Source organism: Salvelinus fontinalis, chromosome 5, assembly GCF_029448725.1.
Source record: "Salvelinus fontinalis isolate EN_2023a chromosome 5, ASM2944872v1, whole genome shotgun sequence".
NCBI classification, from domain to species: domain Eukaryota; kingdom Metazoa; phylum Chordata; class Actinopteri; order Salmoniformes; family Salmonidae; genus Salvelinus; species Salvelinus fontinalis.
Window position 1 is genome coordinate 33,031,799 of NC_074669.1, and position 22,319 is coordinate 33,054,117.

At 43.1% G+C, this 22,319-nt stretch overlaps 2 protein-coding genes across 3 annotated transcripts in view; both read left to right on the forward strand.

Moving 5' to 3' along the window:
* Nucleotides 1–5,362, forward strand: part of LOC129855485 (desmoplakin-B-like) — a 33,769-nt gene extending 28,407 nt beyond the window's left edge. For both annotated transcript variants that reach the window (XM_055923200.1, XM_055923201.1), the window contains exons 23-24: nucleotides 1,070–1,267; nucleotides 1,481–5,362. In XM_055923200.1, the coding sequence (XP_055779175.1) occupies nucleotides 1,070–1,267; nucleotides 1,481–4,738 (3,456 nt within the window). In that variant the 3' untranslated portion in view covers nucleotides 4,739–5,362. The remainder of the gene's footprint in view (nucleotides 1–1,069; nucleotides 1,268–1,480) is intronic.
* Nucleotides 5,363–7,014: 1,652 nt separating this feature from the next.
* tbc1d7 (TBC1 domain family, member 7) lies at nucleotides 7,015–21,811 on the forward strand. Its single transcript, XM_055923205.1, has 8 exons — nucleotides 7,015–7,361; nucleotides 13,675–13,794; nucleotides 13,910–13,990; nucleotides 14,170–14,360; nucleotides 15,565–15,702; nucleotides 15,969–16,114; nucleotides 16,354–16,483; nucleotides 16,578–21,811. The coding sequence occupies exons 2-8, from the start codon at nucleotides 13,683–13,685 to the stop codon at nucleotides 16,662–16,664; spliced, it is 885 nt and encodes a 294-aa protein (XP_055779180.1). The 5' UTR covers nucleotides 7,015–7,361; nucleotides 13,675–13,682; the 3' UTR covers nucleotides 16,665–21,811.
* The last annotated feature ends 508 nt before the right edge of the window (nucleotides 21,812–22,319 follow it).

Genomic DNA, 22,319 nt, shown 5'->3' on the forward strand with positions numbered 1-22,319 from the left:
TTTGCGTGTTTATTGTGAAACACATACAAGGCATGCATCCTTGTATGTGTTGACATTTGCATTTTCAATTGTAAGATTGAAGAAAAAAAACGAATGCAAATGCAATCTGTGCATCCTATATGGTTGCCCTCACCATACTGCTGTCACACACCCCTGCCCACAACTAGATACTTCCTCTGTTGATTTACCAATCATCATGCTTTTTTGCCTTTGCTTGTTTTTTCTCCAATGATCCACAGTGTCTACATCACTGATCTTGTCCTCTGGTCTTAATTGTGTCTCTGTTTTTGTAATTATTGTCGTGTTCATGTATCTAGTAATATTAGTAGATAGATTCTCCTTTGTCTAGTAAACTGGTAATCAGTCCTAGTCAACAGTATCTGTCTATTTCCTTTGAATGTACAGGAAACCAATTGCACTCTTTATATCTGTGTGAATTGTTTCCATGTTGGGGAATTCTGGTAATCTATTCCTTTAGTCATATAATTTGAATTGACCAATGATAACTGCTTATTGTCAATGTGTGGGTAAGTTATTGGAGCTGTGTTTTTTTTTTCAACAACAGCATGCTGTTCTTATTGTAAATGCCAAATCATCTGTGACATTTTTTAACAAAAATAATTCATTATTATTCTAAAACTAATCACTCAACTAATATTTTGCAGGTGGACATTTATTGTCATGAATCTTGTCCTGGAGGCAGAACTGAGCGATTTTGCCCGCTTAGATAGGCCAGCTGCAAAATCAAAATTGGCTATATTGTAAATATTTATGAAAACTAAGCTTCATTCAAGGCTAGGGGAACCATTAGACATTCGGGTTATCAGTGTGGTTAAGGTTAGGGTTGAGGTTAGGTTTAAAGAAAACTGTGCCAGTTAGTGACCACCCTGCAGAGCTGCCTCAAGAACAAGATTCATGACGAAAAACGCTAACCTGCTAATATTCTGCCCATTTGTCTGTCTATCTGTCCATCTTTCCTTCACCCTTCTGTCCCTCTCTCTCCTTCTCTTCCTCTCTCTCTCCCTTGACCCTTCTCCCCCTGCTCCCCCCCCCATCTCTCCACATCCAGACATCCTGTCTGATTCAGTCCACCCAGACCCAGTACAACGAGATAGTGATGGAGAGAGATGCTCTGCTGTTGAAGCTAAAGCAGACAAACCAGGACAGAGCTCACTCTCAGAAGCTAGAGGAAGAGCTGAACCACATGAAAGTCTCTCTTGAGTCCGAGTTACGCATCAAGCTGTGCCTGCAGGAGGAGAACGAGAAGGTGTGTATTGTTGATTTCACTTTGCTGTCTAGAGTCAATCTTATATACATGTATGCATTTTAAATTTGATTAGTTCATTCTTTCCTTCATTTATCCATCCATCCATCCATTGATTCATCAATTTATTATTCATATTAAATGAATTTGTATTATTATCATATTTATTATTATTTATATTCATCCATCAATTAATACATTTATTCATCCATTTAGGTCAAGAAGGACTTCCTGTACTGGAAGGGGCAGTACGAGTCCAAGGAGGGCGAGGTGAGGCAGTTTAACTCAGAGAAGGAGAAGCTGGAGCGGGAGAAGAGCTCTCTGAAGACTGAGATAGAGCGGTTGATGAGAGAGCTGAGGGAGGTGGAGGAGCGTAATAAGGGCAGGCTGCTGATCACCCAGACCGAGTTCTCTGAACTCACCTCCGTCAGAGAGTCCCTGGAGGCAGAGTTGAGGAAACTCGGGGAGCGGCCCTACGCCTTCGCCAAACACACCCAGACGGACGAGAGCGGAAAGAAAGACCTGGACCCCGCCACGCTGGTCTTCGATGGTGTGCGCAAAATGGTGACGGCCAAGCAGCTGCTGGACTGTGGGGTCATCAACAAAGTGACTTACGGACAGCTACTGAACGGTCAGAAGACCGTCCGCGAGGTGTCTGTGGACATCAAACTCAATCTTAAGGGGACTGGTAGTATCTCTGGTGTGGCTGTGGAACCTCAAGGTAAAATGTCCCTCACAAAGGCCAAGACAGACAACATCCTCTCTGAAGACAGCGCCATCTTACTGCTAGAGGCCCAAGCTGCCACAGGCCACATAGTGGATCCCAGAACCAACGAGAAGATGACGGTGCAGGAGGCATGCAAGAGAGGAGTGGTATACGAGGAGGACAGAGAGAGGCTGCTGATTGCTGAGGCAGCATGTCTGGGGTACCGTGACCCAAACACCACCAAGCTCCTGTCAGCAGGCCAGGCTATGAGGAAGGGCCTGATCGATAGAGACACAGCTCTACGGATGCTCCAGGCACAAGAATCAGTAGGGGGAATCATAGACCCTGTTCTCAGTGTCTTCCTCCCTAAAGATGCAGCCATGGACCGGGACCTGATCGACGAGGATCTGTACCGGGCCTTGAACCAACAACCTGAGTGTTACTTGGACCCAGACACCCAGATGGGAGCCAGCTACGTATCCCTGAAGAGGAGATGCAAGGCCGAACCCACCACAGGTCTCCTGATCCTCCCCGCTCCGGAGAAGCCCATGACAGTGAAGGGTCTCAGGGGAGAGGTGTCTGTCACAGACCTGATGAATGCTAACCTCTTGGAGAAATCTGACATGGACCAACTGAAGGAAGGCAAACTGACTAGCCAGGACATCGAGGACCGGTTGAGGTCGTACCTCTGTGGCTCCACCTGTATTGCGGGGGTCTACAACGAGGCAAACGACAAGACCTTGTCCATCTACCAGGCCATGAAGGAAGGGTTACTGAAGCCTGGCACCACCCTGGAGCTCCTCGAAGCCCAGGCTGCCTCCGGATTCATGATCGACCCCGTCAACAACCTCTGTCTGAACGTGGCCGATGCCTACAAGAGGGGACTGGCTGGGCCGGAGTTCAAAGACAAACTGTTGTTTGCAGAGAGGGCCGTCACCGGGTATAAAGACCCAGGCACGGACAAGATCATCTCCCTGTTCCAGGCCATAGAGAAGGGGCTGATCGAGAAGGGACATGGGATCCGTCTACTGGAGGCTCAGATCGCCAGCGGAGGCATCATAGACCCCAGACACAGCCACCGCATCGAGGTGGTGACTGCCTATAAGAAGGGCTACTTCAGCAAGGAAATGAACCAGATCCTGACAGACGAAGGGGACGACTCCAAGGGCTTCTTCGATCCAAACAACCAGGACAACCTAACTTATGTCCAGCTAAAGAAACGCTGCATCATAGACCAGAAGACTGGCCTGGTTCTCCTCTCCATCAAGAAGAAGAAGGAACAGCCTCAGCCCACCACCCAGAAGAACACTCTAAGAAAGAGGAGGGTGGTGATTGTAGACCCAGACACCAATAAGGAAATGTCGGTGAAGGAAGCGTACAACAACGGGCTGATCGACTACGAGATGTTCCTGGAGCTGTCGCAGCAAGAGTGTGAGTGGGAGGAAATCACTATCACCACCCAGGATGGATCCAAGAGATTGGTCATCTTCGACAGAAAGACGGAGATCCAGTATGACATCAGAGAGCTGCTGGAGAAGAATGTGATCAACCAATCATTGTACGACCAGTACAGATCGCAGATGATTACTCTCACACAGTTTGCTGACATCGTCACCAGCAAGACCAAAGCAAACAGATCCTCTGCCTCGTCGTCCTCCTCCTCATCAACATCATCATCCAAACCAAGAGCAGCAGCAACATCAGCAGCAGCATACTCATCCCTGCTGTCTTCATCAACCACCTACTCACCACGGATCACTTCAACATCATCTACATCCATCAAGGCTGAGAAAACGAGCTCCATCATTGGCAGCTCTACCATTGGACCCTCTTCCATTGGAACCTCCATTGGCGACTGCTCCACCATCACCAGATCCACCACCAGCAGCTACTTTACCCAGCCCGATGGCCCTTCCTCTCCCAGCTCTCTGAAGCATATCGCCAGTATCTCTGTCTCCCTGGCTTGCCCTGCTGAAGCTGTGGTCTTGGATGGGGAGCAGAGCCCTGTGGGCGCCATCTTTGACATGGAGGCCCTGGAGAAGATCTCCATCTCCGAGGCTCACAAACGTGGGCTGGTGGACAGCATTTCTGCCCAGAGACTACTGGAGGCCCAGGCTTGCACCGGAGGCATTGTAAACCCTTCCGATGGACGCCGCCTGTCCATCCAGGAGGCCTCCAGCCAGGGGATCATCGAGAACGACATGGCTACCAGGCTGAAGCCCGCCCAGAAGGCCTACATCGGGTTTGAAGACATCAAGTGTAAACACAAGATGTCTGCTGCTGAGGCCATGAGGGAGAATTGGCTTCCCTATGAGGCGGGCCACCGCTTCCTGGAGTTCCAGTTTGTTACCGGAGGCCTGTATGACCCAGAGCTGGGCCGCAGGAGGACCATCAAAGAGGCTCTCAAAGAGGGCTGGCTGGATGGAAGAGGGGCCCAGAAGCTCCAGGACATGAGGCACCATGCCAAGAACCTGACCTGCCCTAAGACCAAGCTGAAGATCTCTTATAAAGAAGCGATGGATAACTGCTTGGTGGAGGAGAATACAGGAGTCAAGATGCTCCAGGCTGCCTCTGCCTCCTCCAGAGGGATCAGTAGTCCGTACAACTTCTCCGCTCCCGGGTCCACCTCGGGCTCCAGGACCGGGTCGAAGGCGGGCTCTCGGAGAGGCAGCGTGGACCTGGGGTCATCTGGCTCCTCCAGACGATACAGCATCGTCAGCAGCACCACCTACAGCCGCACCTCCTTCAGTTCCAGCTCCATGTCATAGGGTGATGGCGAAGAGGGAAAAATAGGGATAACTATTAATTAGTTACATTCACTTAGTCTTTGTCTTAACCTCTGCATACTTTTAGTTTTTTTATATATATTACCTTTTGCTTTACTTATGGAAGGAAATCCTGCTTATTGGTCAGTTAGAAATGTGTCTGTCCTAAATAAAGAGGTCCCATCAAATGTTGTATCTTCTGTTTAAAGTGGCTGCAGACTGATAACAATGAAACAAACATTCCTGGGTGTTTGAATGGAAGAAAAATACTTAATGTAAACTGTATTTGTTCTCTCTGACAGCATGATACGACCACTTTGCTGCCAGAATATATTTTTTCAAAACTGTTGTACTACAGTACAAATTTATCATTTTGATGACAATAATGTAACAAATTTACAAATGTATAAAAAGTTGGATGGGAGAGGGTTAGTGTCTTATGTGTGTTTTGGGGAACATTAATAGGTGTGAGGTACAGTACTGTTTCTTGCATGGGATGTGAGGAGGTGTCATAATGTCATAACTAAACATTGCTTAGTGTTTATACTGTTAGTGTAATATGGGGCCGGCTTCTTTTAACACAATGTAACTATTTTTCTATTTCTCAAAATAAAATGTTACATCCTTGCTCTTTGGTTTCTGTGTGAAATAGCCTATATATGGTCAGTAAAATTATGTAATGTAGGCCTGTGTCCTTAGAGCATCGAGACATGTATTCATAGTCATAAATATTGTGTGAAATAAACACAGAAATCATCAATGATCATTTAGAATGTGCCAGATGGCCCTCACATAAAGCCTAAACTAATCTGCAGGTCAGAGAGAACGGTTTCTAGATCTGGTTTAGAGAATATAACTACATAACATAATCAAATCATGAATAGTTTATTCTTCCAATGTTCAACTATACAAGTGAGCCAAACTATACTGAACAAAAATATAAACGCAACATGCTACAATTTCAAAGATTTTAATGAGTTACAGTTCATATAAGGAAATCAGTCAATTTAAATCAATTCATTAGGCCCTAATCTATGGATTTCACATGACTGAGAATACAGATATGCATCTGTTGGTCACAGATACCTTAAAGAGATAGGAGCGCGGATCAGAAAACCAGTCAGTATCTGGTGTGACCACCATTTGTATCATGCAGCGCGACACATCTCCTTCTCATGGATCTCATGGATTTGATCAGGCTGTTGATTGAGGCCTGTGGAATGTTGTCCCACTCCTCTTCAATGGCTGTGGGAAGTTTCTGGATATTGGCGAGAACTGGAACATGCTGTCGTACACGTCAATCCAGAGCATCCCAAACATGCTCAATGGTTGACATGTCTGGTGAGCATGCAGGCCATGGAAGAACTGGGACATTTTCAACTTCCAGAATTTGTGTACAGATCCTTGCAACATGGGGCCGTGCATTATCATGCTGAAACATGAGGTATTGGTGGCGGTTAAACGGCACGACAAAGGGCCTCGGGACCTCGTCATGGTATCTCTGTGCATTCAAATTGTTATTGATAAAATGCAATTGTGTTCATTGTCCATAGCTTATGCCTGCCCACACCATAACCCCTCCGCCACCACGGGGAACTCTGTTCACAACGTTCAAATCAGAAAACCGCTCGCCCACACACCGCCATACACATGGTCTGCGGTTGTGAGGCTGGTTGGACATACTGCCAAATTCTCTAAAATGACGTTGGAGGCGACTTATGGTAGAGAAATAAACATTCAATTATCTGGCAACAGCTCTGGTGGACATTCCTGCAGTCAGCCAATTGAACGCTCCCACAAAGCTTGTGTTGTGTGACAAAACTGCACATTTTAGAGTGACTTTTATTTTCCCTAGCACCAGGTGCACCTGTGTAATGATCATGCTGTTTAATCATTATCTTGATATGCCACATCTGTCAGGTGGAAAGATTATATTGGCAAAGGAGAAATGTTCACTATCATGTATGTAAACAAATTTGTGCACAAAATTTGAGAGAAATACAGTTTTTGTGCGTATGGAACATTTCTGGGATATTTTATTTTAGCTCATGAAACATGGGATCAACACTACATGTAGCGTTTATATTTTTGTTCAGTGTAGAATGGCAATAGACCGTAGTGTAGGCCGTCATTGTAAATAACAATGTGTTCTTAACTGACTTGCCTAGTTAAATAAAGGTTAAATAAAAGTAAACATTGAATGTTTGTTACCCAGCTACAGTACACCTTCTATTGGAAGATATCTGTAACTACAGCAAATAATATAATGTTCATTGCCATCTGCTGGTTGCACGTGCTGTCGATGAGGAAATGGTCAACATATTATGAATGGATCAATAGCCTGCGTTTCACTTTCTCATTGCTGGGCATGTCATTTGTGTTATTCAAACATCTTTGGTATTGCTAGCTTGGGTTTCATTGCTTGCATAGTGACGTTGATTTCATAGTGACGTTGATTTAAGCATATGAGAAGAAGATGTACCAATAGTGGTGACAGTACCTAGCTAGAGAGATAGCTAGCTGGTTGCAGACAGTCGTGTAGGTCGCGCCCGGGTTCAGAGCTCCTTCTCCGGTGACTGCAAGCTGGAAAGGGCGTGGATGCGGTGAGGCCCACGGGTACAACAAGGTAGGAGGCAAAATAAGCTTGACATAAAGCACATTTTAACAGTAAACTATACTTCTGTTACGTTATTCATCCAACAGTTTAATGGTTTTCAGTAAAGTGTAATTTTAACACGGTCACAGAAAATACTAGAAACTCAAGTTTAGGGATATCATGGATGCTTGGGACGTCCATAACATAAGCCTAACCTTAACTATAAACCTTACCTAAAACGAACCTTAACCCATAAAGGTCCCGGACAGTCATCCTATTTCCCAAGTAAAAATAGCCTTTGAATGACCAACACATCACCCATAATATTTTTAAGCTATTAAAATGCTCAGAATTGAAGAAATTGTATACTTTCTTGCATCTTTAACTATCAGGAAGCCTTAAGAAAATGCTGAGTGGGGTGGCAGCTTATATTCATGAGATCGCCTTGACTGACAGTTATTGGAATTGCCCATGTGGTCTTTTCCAGGTACCAAGATAAACAATGGGCCACATGTCATTGATGACAAGTGAAACAATGGGCCACATGTCATCCCGATCTTAATTGGCATTACTCAACCCATTTTCTCTTAAATGCTCTCTCACATGGTCAACAGAACTAATCATGGACTGTTGGATAGCAGACAAACAGCAGCAAAACACAATTGCATTTCTATTGTTTTGTAATTACACTGAACAAAAAACAAGATAATCACTGCTGCTACTCGCTGTTTATTATCTATTATCTATACATAGTCACTTTGCCCCAACCTACATGTATAGTACCAGTCAAAAGTTTGGATACCTACACATTCCAGGGTTTTTCTTTATTTTTACTATTTTCTACATTGTAGAATAATAGTGAAGACATCAACTTTTGACTGGTACTGTACATATTACCTCAATTACCTCAACTAACCTGTACCACCGCACATTGACTCGGTACCTATAGCCTCGTTACTGTTATTTTATTGTTGCTCATTTATTTTTTTACTTTATTCAGTAAATATTTTTCTTAACTGCATCGTTGGTTAAGGGCTTGTAAGTAAGCGTTTCGCGGTAAGGTCTACTACACCTGTTGTGTTCGACGCATGTGACAAATAACATTTTGATTTGAAATATAAACGCAACATGCAACAATTTCAAAGATTTAACTTGGTGACAGTTCATATAAGGAAGTCAGTCAAATGAAATTCATTAGGCCCTAATCTATGGATTTCACATGACTGGGAATACAGATATGCAACTATGTTGTTAGTGTATGCAACATGACGGACTGACTGGTTTACATGTGTATGATGTAAGAATGTGTGTAATTATTTTAATGGAAGGTGATGCCGAAGAAAAATGGCCATCCTGGATGGACAATCAAGTTGTATTCTATTCTATCTGCTGGTCACAGATACAGTACCTTTTAAAAGAAAGGTAGGCATGTTGATCAGAAAACCAGTCTGTATCTGGTGTGACCACCATTTGCCTCATGCGGTGCTGCAAATCTCCCTTTGCATAGAGTTGATCAGGCTGTTGATTGTGGCCTGTGAAATGTTGTCCCTCTCCTCTTCCATGGCTGTGCGAAGTTGCTGAATTTTGGCAGGAACTGGAACATGCTGTTTTTCAATCCAGAGCTGCCCAAACATGCTCAATGGTTGTCATGTCTGGTGAGCATGCAGGCCATGGAAGAACTGGGATATTTTCACCTTCCAGGAATTGTGTACAGATCCTTGCGACATGGGGCCTTGCAGTATTATGCTGAAACATGAGGTGATGGCGGCGGATGAATGGCACGACAGGATCTCGTCACAGTATCTCTGTGCATTAAAATTGCCATTGATAAAATGTAATTGTGTTCATTGTCTGTAGCTTATGCCTGCCCATACCATGACAGTTTGGGCAGAAATTCTTCGGTTTTGCAAACCAGCTGTCTGGATGGCTGGTCTCAGACGATCCCGCAGGTGAAGAAGCCGCATGAGGAGGTCCTGGGGTGGTGTGGTTACACATGGTCTGTGGTTGTGAGGCAGATTGGACTTACTGCCAAATTCTCGAAAACAACGTTAGAAGTGGCATATGGTAGAGAAATTAACATTCAATTGTCTGGCAACAGCTCTTGTGGACATTCCTGCAGTCAGCATGCCAATTGCATACTCCTTCAAATTGAGACATCTGTGGCGTTGTGTGATAAAACTGCATCATTTAGTGTCCTTCTATTGTCCCCAGCACAAGATGCACCTGTGTAATGATCATGCTGTTTAATCAGCTTCTTGATATGCCACACTTGTCAGGTGGATTGATTGTCTTGGCAAAGGCGAAATGCTTACTAAAACGGATGTAAACAAATGTGTGCACAAAATTTGAGAGAAATAAGCTTTTTGTGCATATAAAACATTTCTGGGATTTTTTTATTTCAGCACATGATACATGAGACCAACACTTTACATTTGAGTTTATATTTTTGTTCAGTGTAATTATAGAATACAGTTGGCTGATAGACTTCTTCGCAATATTTTGTAAGCAGAAGTTACCTTAGAAGCTTAGACATACAGTGCCTTCGGAAAGTATTCAGACCCCTTAACCTTTTCCACATTTTGTTACGTTACAGCCTTTTTCTAAAATGGATTAACTAAAATAAAAAATATTCAGCAATCTACACACAGTACCCCATAATGTCAAAGCGAAAACAGGTTTTTAGAATTTCTTGCAAATGTATATATATATAAAAAAACATACCTTATTTACAAAATTATTCAGACCCTTTGCTATGACACTCGAAATTGAGCTCAGGTGCATCCTGTTTCCATTCATCATCCTTAAGATGTTTCTACAACTTGATTGGACTCCACTCCACATTTTTGCCCCTTTTTCAAGGCAAAAGTGCTCCAGCTCCTTCAAGTTGGATGGGTTCCGCTGATGTACAGAAATCTTTAAGTCATACCACAGATTCTCAATTGGATTGAGGTCTGAGCTTTGACTAGGCCATTCAAAGACATTTAAATGTTTCCTCCTAAACCACTCGAGTGTTTGAAACAAGTCATTCTTTTCATTTCACTTCACCAATTTGGACTATTTTGTGTATGTCCATTACTTGAAATCCAAATAAATATCAATTTAAATTACAGGTTGCAACAAAGTAGGAAAAATGCCAAGGGGGTGAATACTTTTGCAAGGCACTGTACAGATCTGGGGAAGGGTACCAACACATGTCTGCAGCATTGGAGGTCCCCAAGAACACAGTGGCCTCCATCGTTCTTAAACGGAAGAAGTTTGGAACACCCAAGATCCTTTCTAGAGCTGGCCGCCCGGCCAAACTGAGCAATCGAGGGGGGAAGGGCCTTGGTGAGGGAGGTGCCCGAGAACCTGATGGTCACTCTGACAGAGCTCTAGAGTTTCTCTGTGGAGATAGGAGAAACTTCCAGAAGGAAACCATCTTTACAGCACTCCACCAATCAGGCCTTAATGGTAGAGTGGCCAGACGGAAGCCACTTCTCAGCAAAAGGCATACGACAGCCCGCTTGGAGTTTGCCAAAAGACTCTCAGACCATGAGAAACAAGACTCGCTGGTCTGATGAAACCAAGATTGAACTCTTTGGCCTGAATGCCAAGCGTCATGTCTAGAGGAAACCTGTCACCATCCCTATGATGAAGCATGGTGTTGACAGCATCATGTTGTAGGATGTTTTTCAGTGGCAGGGACTGGGAGACTAGTCAGGATTGAGGGAAAGATGAACGGAGCAAAGTAGAGAGAGATCCTTGATGAAAACCTGCTCCAGGGCACTCAGGACCTCAGTCTGCGGCAAAGGTTCACCTTCCAACAGGACAATGACCCTAAGCACACAGCCAATAATAAAACGCAACTTCCAAATATAATATAATTTGCGAACGACCTGTCCTTTTAGGCTATTTGTATGAACATTTTCATTAATAAATAACAAAACAGCATTTTTTCTAATATCATCTAGGCCTCTCTAATTTAATTTAGCCTAGGCGTGAACATTTTAATTAGGCCTAATAAATAATAAAACATGGCTGTCTACAAACACCAGGGCAGGCTGGTCATGGCTAGAAGTGTTCCAGCTTTTGTCAAATTGATGTCAGATTTGCCTTTTCGTAGCTGATTAGGAGAAGTTACGCCGCAGGTTAGGAGAATTACCTAAAATGCAACAAAAAAAAATCTACTTTTGACGTTGATTTGACAAAAGCTGGATCCTGTCTAGCCATCACCGGGCCTGCCCTCCCCACTCCCCATCCCGCTGCGATTCGGCATCACAGCAGTGGAAAATTGTAAAACTGATATTGGACAATCAAATTCGATATGTACACTACCATTCAAAAGTTTGGGGTCACTTAGTAATGTCCTTGTTTTGAAAGAAAAGCAATTTATTTTGTCAATTTTTAAAATAACATCAAATTGATCAGAAATACATTGTCAATGTGGTAAATTAAATGTCTACAGAGGCCCATTGTCAGCAACCATCACTCCTGTGTTCCTATGGCACGTTGTGTTAGCTAATTCAAGTTTATCATTTTAAAAGGCTAATTGATCATTAGAAAACCCTTTTGCAATTATGTTAGCACAGCTGAAAACTGTTGTGCTGGTTAAAGAAGCAATACAACTGGCCTTCTTTAGACAAGTTGAGTATCTGGAGCATCAGCATTTGTGGGTTTGATTACAGGCTCAAAAAACTTTCTTCTGAAACTCGTGAATCTATTCTGTTCTGAGAAATAAATGCACACACACACACACAGAAAATTACTGGTCCCCTCCCCTCGTGTCAAACACTTGGCTTTAGGAGGCAGGCATTACCAAGGATTTACTGCTGTCCTCCCAATCCACACAGAAATGCATACAAAGCTCTCCCCCGCGATGCAGTGCCATAGACCGCTACGCCACTCGGGAGGCCCTGGGGACCAATAACTTTTTGATCAAATTTGATCAATATACCAGCTACAGTCATTTCTCATATTTGGGTCACCCAACTTTGAACTGGTTTCATCCAAATATCATCCAATTTGATTAAAAGCATGATTTTCACTGTTCGGGACCTTTAAACGTTCTGTGAAGAGAAGTGAAAATGTTGTCTTTTCTGGGAACGTAAATATTTAGGTTGCAGGGAGGTTCTGACAACATTTTAGTTCCCTGAAAGTTATTTAATTACCTTCAATAGCCTATAATTTCTCTTCTCGGTGCGTTAATAAAACCTCCCAGGAGAACTTTCAGGGAACCAGAGTAAAATGTTCTCAACCTTGCTGCAACCTAAAAATGAAGAGGTGTTGTCTCACAATCTATATCACTTTTCAATGTAGATCATGTAGTGTTTTATCAGTGTTCTATTATAATCTAGCTAACCTGCCATGGAATTCCATAGTAATGTTACAGTGAATCACTTTAAAAAGTATACCAAACAAAAACCAGTGATTTCAAAGGTTAACAAACCATAGAACTATTTGCATACGGGCTACTTTGAACATTTTCAAAAAACACATTTACAGGAAGAACTGTGCGGATACAAAGTTTGGTAACAGAATACAATGGTGAGACTTTACTGGAATTCTGTTACTAAACTTTGCATCTGCAATAAATGTTTTAATATTTTTGATTTACTGTGTAAGTTGTTCAAAGTAGTCATTGAGTTGTATGATTTGTTAAACTTTGAAATCAATGGTTTTTGTTTGGTATACATATATTTTATTTTACCTCAATTTTCGTGGTATCCAATTGTTAGTAGTTACTGTCTTGTCTCATCGCTACAACTCCCGTACGGGCTCGGGAGAGACGAAGGTCGAGAGCCATGCGTCCTCCGAAACACAACCCAACCAAGCCGCACTGCTTCTTAACACAGTGCGCATTCAACCCGGAAGCCAGCCGCATCAATGTGTCGGAGGAAACACGGTACACCTAACGACCTGGTCAGCACGCACTGCGCCCGGCCCGACACAGGAGTCGCTAGTGCGCGATGAGACAAGGACATCCCTACCTGCCAAACCCTCCCTAACCTGGACGACGCAGGGCCAATTGTGCGTCGCCCCATGGACCTCCCGGTCGCGGCCGGCTGCGACAGAGCCTGGGTCGAACTCAGAGTCTCTGGTGGCACAGCTAGCACACCACTGCACCACTCGGGAGACAGTTGGTATACATTTTTAAGCGAAAAATCGGAGTCTTAGCGTAATTCCATTATTGTGGAGTTGCCCTTAATGTTAACTCCAGTGTCCATAGAGATGATAGAGTTAGGCTAAGTATCTTTAGCGATCTAAGCCTGCCAGTGCCTGACAAAGTAAGTGTACTGTGGTTTTGATGTCATTTTCATGAAACACTATCATTAAATGACCCTTCTTTAAAACTGTGCTTTTCCAGGGGACAGTATGGCTGAGGACCCTCAGAGGAACTTCCGTTCTGCCTATTATGAGAAGGTGGGCTTCAGAGGGGTGGAGGAGAAGAAATCACTGGAGATATTACTGAAGGACAACCCACTGGGTATGTACATTACAATACTACTACTGTTACAACAGGTACATCATTGTTATTATCACTGCTGCTCTGCTTCTACCTCCAAGTCTGTTCATATGCCTTTTTTGTGTTCCTTTGTCAGACGTGGAGAAGCTGAGCACTTTCAGTCAGAGATTCCCTCTGCCCTCAATGTACAGGATCCATGTATGGAAAGTGCTGTTGGGTAAGTCTTTTAACACAGACTACCCACAGGATTCAGAGTATATTTCACATACCAGCACACCTCTCAGCCCATAGAAAACCCTATTTTTCACCAGACACACAGACACTAGACTGATCCATCTGACAGAACAACCCACTGGCATGACTTGCTGATGTGACCCACCCTGTGTCTGTCTCTAGGTATCCTTCCTCCCCACAGTGACTCCCACTTCCTGGTGGCAGGGTACAGGCGGGAACAGTACCAGGATGTGTTGGAGGCCCTGAAGGTGATGAGGTTTGTCCACATGGCCACTCCCCAGACGCTGGTGTACCTACGCATGTTCCAGCTGGAGAGCCAAGTGCTGCCCAGACGCTCTGATACCTCAGCCCCGGTAAGAGAAGAGAGAGAATAAGAGGGGCCTTTAAAAAAATGATGTAAAGGTCCAATACAGCTGTTTTTTTTAATCGCGATATCAAATCATGAATAGTGAATAATGAGAAAGTCGTGCGTCTGCAACTATCATACCCACCCCAAAAAATGGTAACCTCCCCCTGTTATTGTAATGGTGAGAGGTTAGCATGTCTTGGGGGTATGATATTTGTGCGTCTAACTTTCTCACTCATCATTATTCACGATTCATTTAGGATTATCCGTAATCATGGTAACATCCACATTCATGTAGAAGTGTTATGAAACGTATTCCATTCTTATTTACTGTAAAAGTGACTCCAAAATGAGACGATGCATTATTTACCATTAATTAATATTGGGCACAATATTATCTGCAACACAACCAAAACAAAGAGCAAATGCATCTAACACATTTGTGGAGTCACACGCTTGATGTAGTCATTGCGTGCCAAATACTTACCTTTTTACTACTTTAATACACATGTAAGTTAATTGGTCCCAATACGTTTGCTCCCCTTAAATGGGGGGACAATGTACAAAAAGTGTTGTAATTTATAAACGGTTCACCCAAAATGGATCAACACACCCTCAAATGAAAGCTGACGGTCTGCACTTTAACCCCCTAGTCAGTGTTTGATTTCAAATCCAAACTCTTGGAGTATAGAGCCAAAATAACAAAAAAAATGCTTCACTGTCACAATACTTATTGTGGGCGCTGTATATATACGACAGGAAAATCACGTTTTTGACTGCACTGGGCCTTTCTTTGCATATTGTAAAGTAAACAGAACGTAAACAGTTGGAGAGGGGAGATGAAATGAAATCAGACCCTTGTTCTGAATGTGCAACTTACCTCTGCCAGTATCCCTACACACTGTAAATATTGTATTGGAGCTGACCCTGTATCCAGCTTACTTACTTCTCGTGTTCTTCTTATTTTTATTACTTGTGTGTTTTTGTCCTACCGTAGGTTATATTTTAGTACCACATTGACATTGATTACTCCGTTGTTGGGTTTAAAGCTTGCAAGAAAGTAATTTCACTGTACTTGTGCACGTGACATTAGTACTTGAAACTTGCCTGGTCCTACTCAGGAACTTGATTTCACTTGATTCTTTGTTCGCAGTAGAATCAGTAGGTTAGGCTATTTATGTGTGAGACTGACGGGCGTGTCTCTGTTTCAGGACGAGGAGGATGAGGACTTCCTGTCCATAGCTCGAGCCATGGAGGAGATTGTAGAAGACCCTATGGATTGTTATTGGCTGATCAAGAGCTTTGTCAACCAGTTCAACAATAAGTTTGGAGACTCCATTCCCCACCTGGTGAGTTGTGGATTGGAGGGTGGTTGGGTAAGGGGATGAAAGGGGTGGTCTGGACTACACTTGTTGTGTGGTGCTGCCTTGCTCATTGTTGTTGTTGTCGTTACTGCTACTGTTGTTTTTGTTGTTTTGATTAGTCAAATATCCAACATAAAAAATGTTCATGTAGAAGATGTGTACACTGCAGCAATCTCTCAACACATCTAACCCTGTGTCCTCAACACATCTAACCCCCCCCCCCCCCCCTTATCTGTGTCCGGTTGGTTTAGCCCAAGAGTCTGGAGCACTACCTGAGTGTCGAGGAGCCCCGGCTACTGAACCATCTGAAGAATACTGGGGCCCTCGCCATGCTGCCATACAGCCTGTGGTTCAGACGCTGCTTTGCTGGCTGCCTGCCTGAGTCCAGCCTGCAGAGGTTAGGCACACTGAGGCTTGTTTATCTCAACAACCCAGCCACACAGGCGTGAGAGGTGTAATCTTTGCATCAACAAATCACATTTGTTACATGAAGCACTTTGCTGTTATGTGAGTGGCGTGGGTCTGGGACTTGGTTAGAGAAGTCATGTACCATGTTAGCTATGAAGCTTTCAGGAAACTCATCGCTCTTCTATTATGCTGGCATTCTGACTCATGTCATGTGTTCTGCTCTTTCAGGGTGTGGGACAAGGTGATCAGCGGGTCCTGTAAGATCCTGGTCTTCGTTGCCATGGAGATCCTTCTCAGCTACAAGATCGTGGTGATGGGGACCAGCAAACCGGAGGGAGTGGTCAGCATCCTGTGCAACGTGAGTGACGTCATCATCATATGATCTCCTGGAGGTTTGAGACTTTTCTCTCCTTTCTGTCTGGCAATCACATTGATTTGTTTTTCTCCTCCAGATGCCCCAGGAGAACACTGACGCAATAGTGACTAAAGCCATTGACCTGTGGCACAAGTACTGTGGCACCCCCATGCACTCTGTATAGGATCACAGATCTCCTGCCAGACCCTCTTGATGGGGTCATTGACATTGGGATACGCTTGGACTCAAATCAATCACGTTTATTTGTCACATACTTCGTAAAACAACAGATGTAGACTAGCAGTGCAATGCTTTCTTACGGGCCCTTCCCAACAATGCAGAGAGAAAGAGCATAGAGAAATAATATAAAAGTAATATTAACATGGCTATATACACAGACGGTGCCAGTACCAAGTAGATGTGCAGGGGTACAAGGTAATTGAGGTAGATATGTTCATATAACTAGGAATAAAGTGACTAGACAACATTATAGATGATAAACAGTAGCAGCAGTGTATGTGATGAGTGCCTGGTATAGAGGTCCTGGATGGCAGGGAGCTCAGCCCCAGTGATGTACTGAGCTGTACGCACTACCCTCTGTAGAGCCTTGCGCTTGAATGCCAAGAAATTGACGTACCAAGCGGTGATGCAGCCGGTCAAGATGCTCTCAATGGTGCAGCTGTAGAACTTTTTGAGGATCTGAGGGCCCATGCCATATCTTTTCAGCCTCTGACTGGAAGTGCCCCTGAGGAACCACAATGTTGAGGGTCAGCGTGGCGGATGTGTTGATGCCTACCCTCAGCACCTGGGAGCAGCCTGTCAGGAAATCCAGGATCCGGTTGCAGTCCCAGGGTCCTTAGCTTAGTGTTGAGCTTGGAGGGCACTATGATGTTGAAAGCTGAACTATAGTCAATGAACAACATTCTCACGTAGCTGTTCCCGTTGTCCAGGTGGGAAAGGGCATTCCCCCTTTGCAGGAAAATGGCAGATTTGGGCAATGTTAAATGCCTAAATTGGAAACGCAATGGCTGTACAGTAACATGATGTAAGAGCTTTGGCTCTGCGCTTCGCAGCGCTGTATGGGTTTTGACTGACAGTGGTTCTGAACTTGAGCACCTCGCGTGACAGGAAGTTGACCCCATCCCTCCCGCTAATTGGGCAACTTTTGCAAATGTTTTGTTATCTGAGTGAGGGAAATGCTGTAAATTTAAGAGGCTCCTATGTATACTGAACAAAAATATAAATGCAACATGAAACAATTTAAAATATTTGACTGGGTTACAGTTCATATAAGGAAATCAGTCAATTGAAATACATTTAATTAGGCCCTAATCTATGGGTTTCACATGACTGGGCAGGGGTGCAGTCTTGGGTGGGCCTGGGAGGGCATAGACCCACCCACTTGGAAGCCAGGCCCAGTCAATCAAAATGAGTTTTCCCCCACAAAAGAGCTTTATTACAGACAGAAATACTCCTCAGTTTCAATAGCTGTCTGGTCTCAGACGATCCCGCAGGTGAAGAAGCCGATTGTGGAGGTCCTGGGCTGGCGTAGTTACATGTGGTCTGCGGAATTGTGTTCATTGTCCAAAGCTTATGCCTGCCCTCACCATAACCCCACCGCCACCATGGGGCACTCTGTTCACAACTTTCAAATCAGCAAACTGCTCGCCCACACAACGCCATACACGTGGTCAGCGGTTGTGAGGCCTATTGGACGTACTGCCAAATTCTCTAAAACGACGTAAGCGGCAGTTTGTGGTTGAGAAATTAACATTCAATTCTCTGGTAACAGCTCTGGTGGTCATTCTTGCTGTCAGCATGCCAATTGCACGCTCCCTCAAAACTTGAGGCATTTGTGGCATGTTGTGTGACAAAACTGCACATTTTAGTGTGACCTTTTATTGTCCTCAGCACAACTTACACCTGTGTAATGATCATGCTGCTTAATCAGCTTCTTGATATGCCATACCTGTCAAGTGGCAGGATTATCTTGGCAAAGATAAATGCTCACTAGCAGGGATGTAAACACATTTTTGCCCAAAATTGAGGAGAAATAAGCTTTTTGTGCATACGGAACATTTCGGGGGATCTTCTAATTCCGCTTATCAAACATGGGACCAACACTTTACATGTTGCGTTTATATTTTTGTTCTTTATATTTTGAAAGATGAAACTTTGAGGATTTATAATGAATACCAAATTGATGTCATACAAGCAAGCCAAACAAACACCCTTGAGTCCAGAATGTGCACTTCACATTTCCATGTCATAAAACTTGTCTTGTACAGTGTCAAAGTTTATGATCACTATGTTTGATGTACAGTTACAAGATGACATGCCGTCATACCCTGGGTTATTCTGAACAGAATGATCCTCGGTTTCTCTATTGTGAAGAGAATTTGCCACGGCGCGCGCACCTGAATGCACTCTAGACTCCTTTCTATGCGCACCAAATATGATCTGTTTCCCTGAATTGCATTGTGAAAGCCTTTTATAATGTCTTTGTCTAACACTGTAATATCGTATTTTATAACTTTTCTAGTCATGTTGACAATGGAACAGGCTTTGAAATGATGCCCACATGACCCAGATTGCGATTTATAATTGACCATTTTGGATTGAGTAAGTAACAGTAATTGTGTGATTGCGGGGATGCAGTGTTCCAAACAAAATAACTACAAGTGTGCTTGCTCTAGTTCCTGAATGGCGCAGCTAGGAGAGCTCACCTTATAGTTCAAGACTCTTCTTTAAATGATAAAAGTGCATTGAAATTACTTAGAAACTGTGCACACTTTAGAAAAGTGTGGCCACTTGGAGACACCAGTTAGTCCTCTCACTCAAACCCTTGTAATTTATTTGTCTTATGTTGTACCTACCCCACATCTTCCAGGAATATTCTTACTGTGTTACTGAATGTATCAAGAGTATTTTCAGATTTAGTTTTCAACAAATGTGACGCAAAGGACAGCATACAGTACTAGTAAAAAGTTTGGACACACCTACTCATTCAAGGGTTTTTCTTTATTTTTACAATTTTTTTCATTGTAGAATAATAGTGAAGACATAAACTAGGAAATAATGCATATGGAATCATGTAGTAACCAAAAAAGTGTTAAACAAATCAAAATATATTTTAGATTCTTCAAAGTAGCCACCCTTTGCGTTGATGACAGCTTTGCACACTCTTGGCATTCTCTCAACCAACTTCATGAGGAATGCTTTTCCAACAGTCTTGAAGGAGTTCTCACATATGCTGAGCACTTGTTGGCTGCTTTTCCTTCACTCTGCGGTCCAACTAATCCCAAACCATCTCAATTGGGTTGAGGTCGTGTGATTTTGGAGGCCAGGTCATCTGATGCAGCACTCCATCGCTCTCCTTCTTGGTCAAATAGCCCTTACACTGCTGGAGGTGTGTTGGGTCATGGTCCTGTTGAAAAACAAATGATTGTCACACTAACCGCAAACCAGATGGGATGGCGTATCGCTGCAGAATGCTGTAGTAGCCATGCTGGTTAAGTGCGCTTTGAATTCTAAATACATCACTGACAGGGTCACCAGCGAAGCACCCCCCCACCCACACACACACACCATCACACTTCCTCCATGCTCCTCCTCCATGCTTCACTGTGGAAACCACACATGCAGCAGAGATCAACCGTTCACCTACTTTGCGTCTCATAAAGACACAGCGTTTGGAACCAAAAATCTTAGATTTGGACTTATCAGACGAAAGGACAGATTTCCACCGGTCTAATGTCCATTGCTCATGTTTCTTCTCTTATTATTGGTGTCCTTTTAGTCGTGGTTTCTTTGCAGAAATTTGACCATGAAGACCTGATTTCACACACCTCTGAACAGATGATTTTGAGATGAGTCTGTTACTTGAACTCTGGGAAGCATTTATTTAGGCTGCAATCTGAGGTGCAGTTAACTCTAATTAACTTGTCCTCTGCAGCAGAGGTAACTCTGGGTTTTCCCTTTATGTGGTGGTCCTCATGAGAGCCAGTTTCATCATAGCGCTTGATGGTTTTTGCGACTGCACTTGAAGAAACTTTCAAAGTTCTTGAAATGTTCTGCGTTGACTGACCTTCATGTCTTAAAGTAATGATGGACTGTCGTTTCTCTTTGCTTATTTGAACTGTTCTTGCTATAATATGGACGTGGTCTTTTACAAAATACGGCTATCTGCTGTATACCACCCCTACCTTGTCACAACACAACTGATTGGCTCAAACGCATTAAGAAGGAAATCAATTCCACAAATTAACTTTAAGCAAGGCACACCTGTTAATTGAAATGCATTACAGGTGACTACCTCATGAAGCTGGTTGAGAGAATGCCAAGAGTGTGCAAAGCTTTCATCAAGGCAAAGGATGGCTACTTTGAAGAATCTAAAATATATACTTTGATTTGTTTAACACTTTTTTGGTTACTACATGATTCCGTATATGTGTTATTTCATAGTTTTGATGTCTTCATTATTATTCTACGATGTAGAAAATAGTAAAAATACAGAAAAACCCTGTAATGAGTAGGTGTGTCCAAACTTTTGACTGGTACTATATGTAAAATGCACATAAAATCAAAAGTGTTATATTTGGATTCAGTATTGTGTCAGGTGAACTGTTGTCCTCACTTTGGTCTAATACTTTTTCCATAATCTCCAAACTGTTCCTGTTCAATTGCTACCATTTTCATATTTATTCTGTAAGAAACATTTCAATTTAGGCCAATTCCCACGAGTGTAAAGGGTTAACAGGAGAACATCCAGACCTCTGCCACTAACACAACATACATTGAGTTTGGACTCAATGGATAGAATGAATGACTGTACAGTACAAAGGGCTGTTCCAGGGCCTGTCATGGTTGAGGTTACTATGGTTGTTTATATGGGGGTTTACTAAGTAGACAGGTTTTGGATCATAGCAGCAATCCACTATATTTATGGCCTGGTCTCAGATCTGTTTGTCTTGTCTTGTCAATTCCAACCATGCTTGTCAACTCCTCCAACCTACTCAATTCAGACTCTTTGAAATGAAGCCCATTCCTTGAACGTGTCCTAAAGGAAGGAAGTTGGAGGTGGCTTTGCTTGACATGTGAACATCTAGCAGAAGATCATAGCTGAATCATGTATTTAAATGTCAATAAACATGCATTTAATGACAGAGAAAGTTGAGTGATTTCAAACCAGATATATAATACTCTTTCTATTATGAAAACAGTTTGGTTTCAATTAGTGAAGTGAAGTTCAGTTCTCACTGTTGGTGATGTTATATACGGTGGGATCTGAAATTGACAAAAATAACTGCATAAAATAAATAATTCAATTACTGTATTGTATGCAAAACAAATTTGTACACATACAATTGCTCAGAGGAAGATATTTTGTTTAACAAGTAATACTTTGAGAGAAAAAAGAGACAATTATTGACACCCCTGTTTTCAATAGGATAATGACACTGAGCCTTTTCTAAAGTGTTTTAAGTGTTGGAGAACATATTGGGAGGGATCTTAGATAGAATCCTTCCAGATCCTTGATATCCTATGTGCTTATGGGCTGCCCTCTTCAATTCAAACCATATGTTTTAAATTAGTTTTAAGTCCAGAGACTGAGATGACCTTTATTTGGTTCATCGCACTCTAGCGACTCCTTGTGCCGGGCCAGGGACCTGCAGGCTGACCTCGGTCATCAGTTGAACAGTGTTTCCTCTGACACATTGGTGTAGCTGGCTTCCGGGTCATTTCGACGCCAAACCCACCACTGCTGTAACAGCTGACATAACTTGTCATAATTTGGTCATAACACTGTCAAGACACATCTAGATAGATCTGTTGTGAC

What these genes read in the sequence shown, in the direction of transcription:
- tbc1d7 (XM_055923205.1), top strand. Translation starts at nt 13,683, where the DNA reads ATGGCTGAGGACCCTCAGAGGAACTTCCGTTCTGCCTATTATGAGAAG. An exon ending in ACTGAAGGACAACCCACTGG is followed by an intron (nt 13,795 to 13,909) that starts GTATGTACATTA and finishes TTCCTTTGTCAG; the next exon opens with ACGTGGAGAAGCTGAGCACT. An exon ending in TGTATGGAAAGTGCTGTTGG is followed by an intron (nt 13,991 to 14,169) that starts GTAAGTCTTTTA and finishes GTCTGTCTCTAG; the next exon opens with GTATCCTTCCTCCCCACAGT.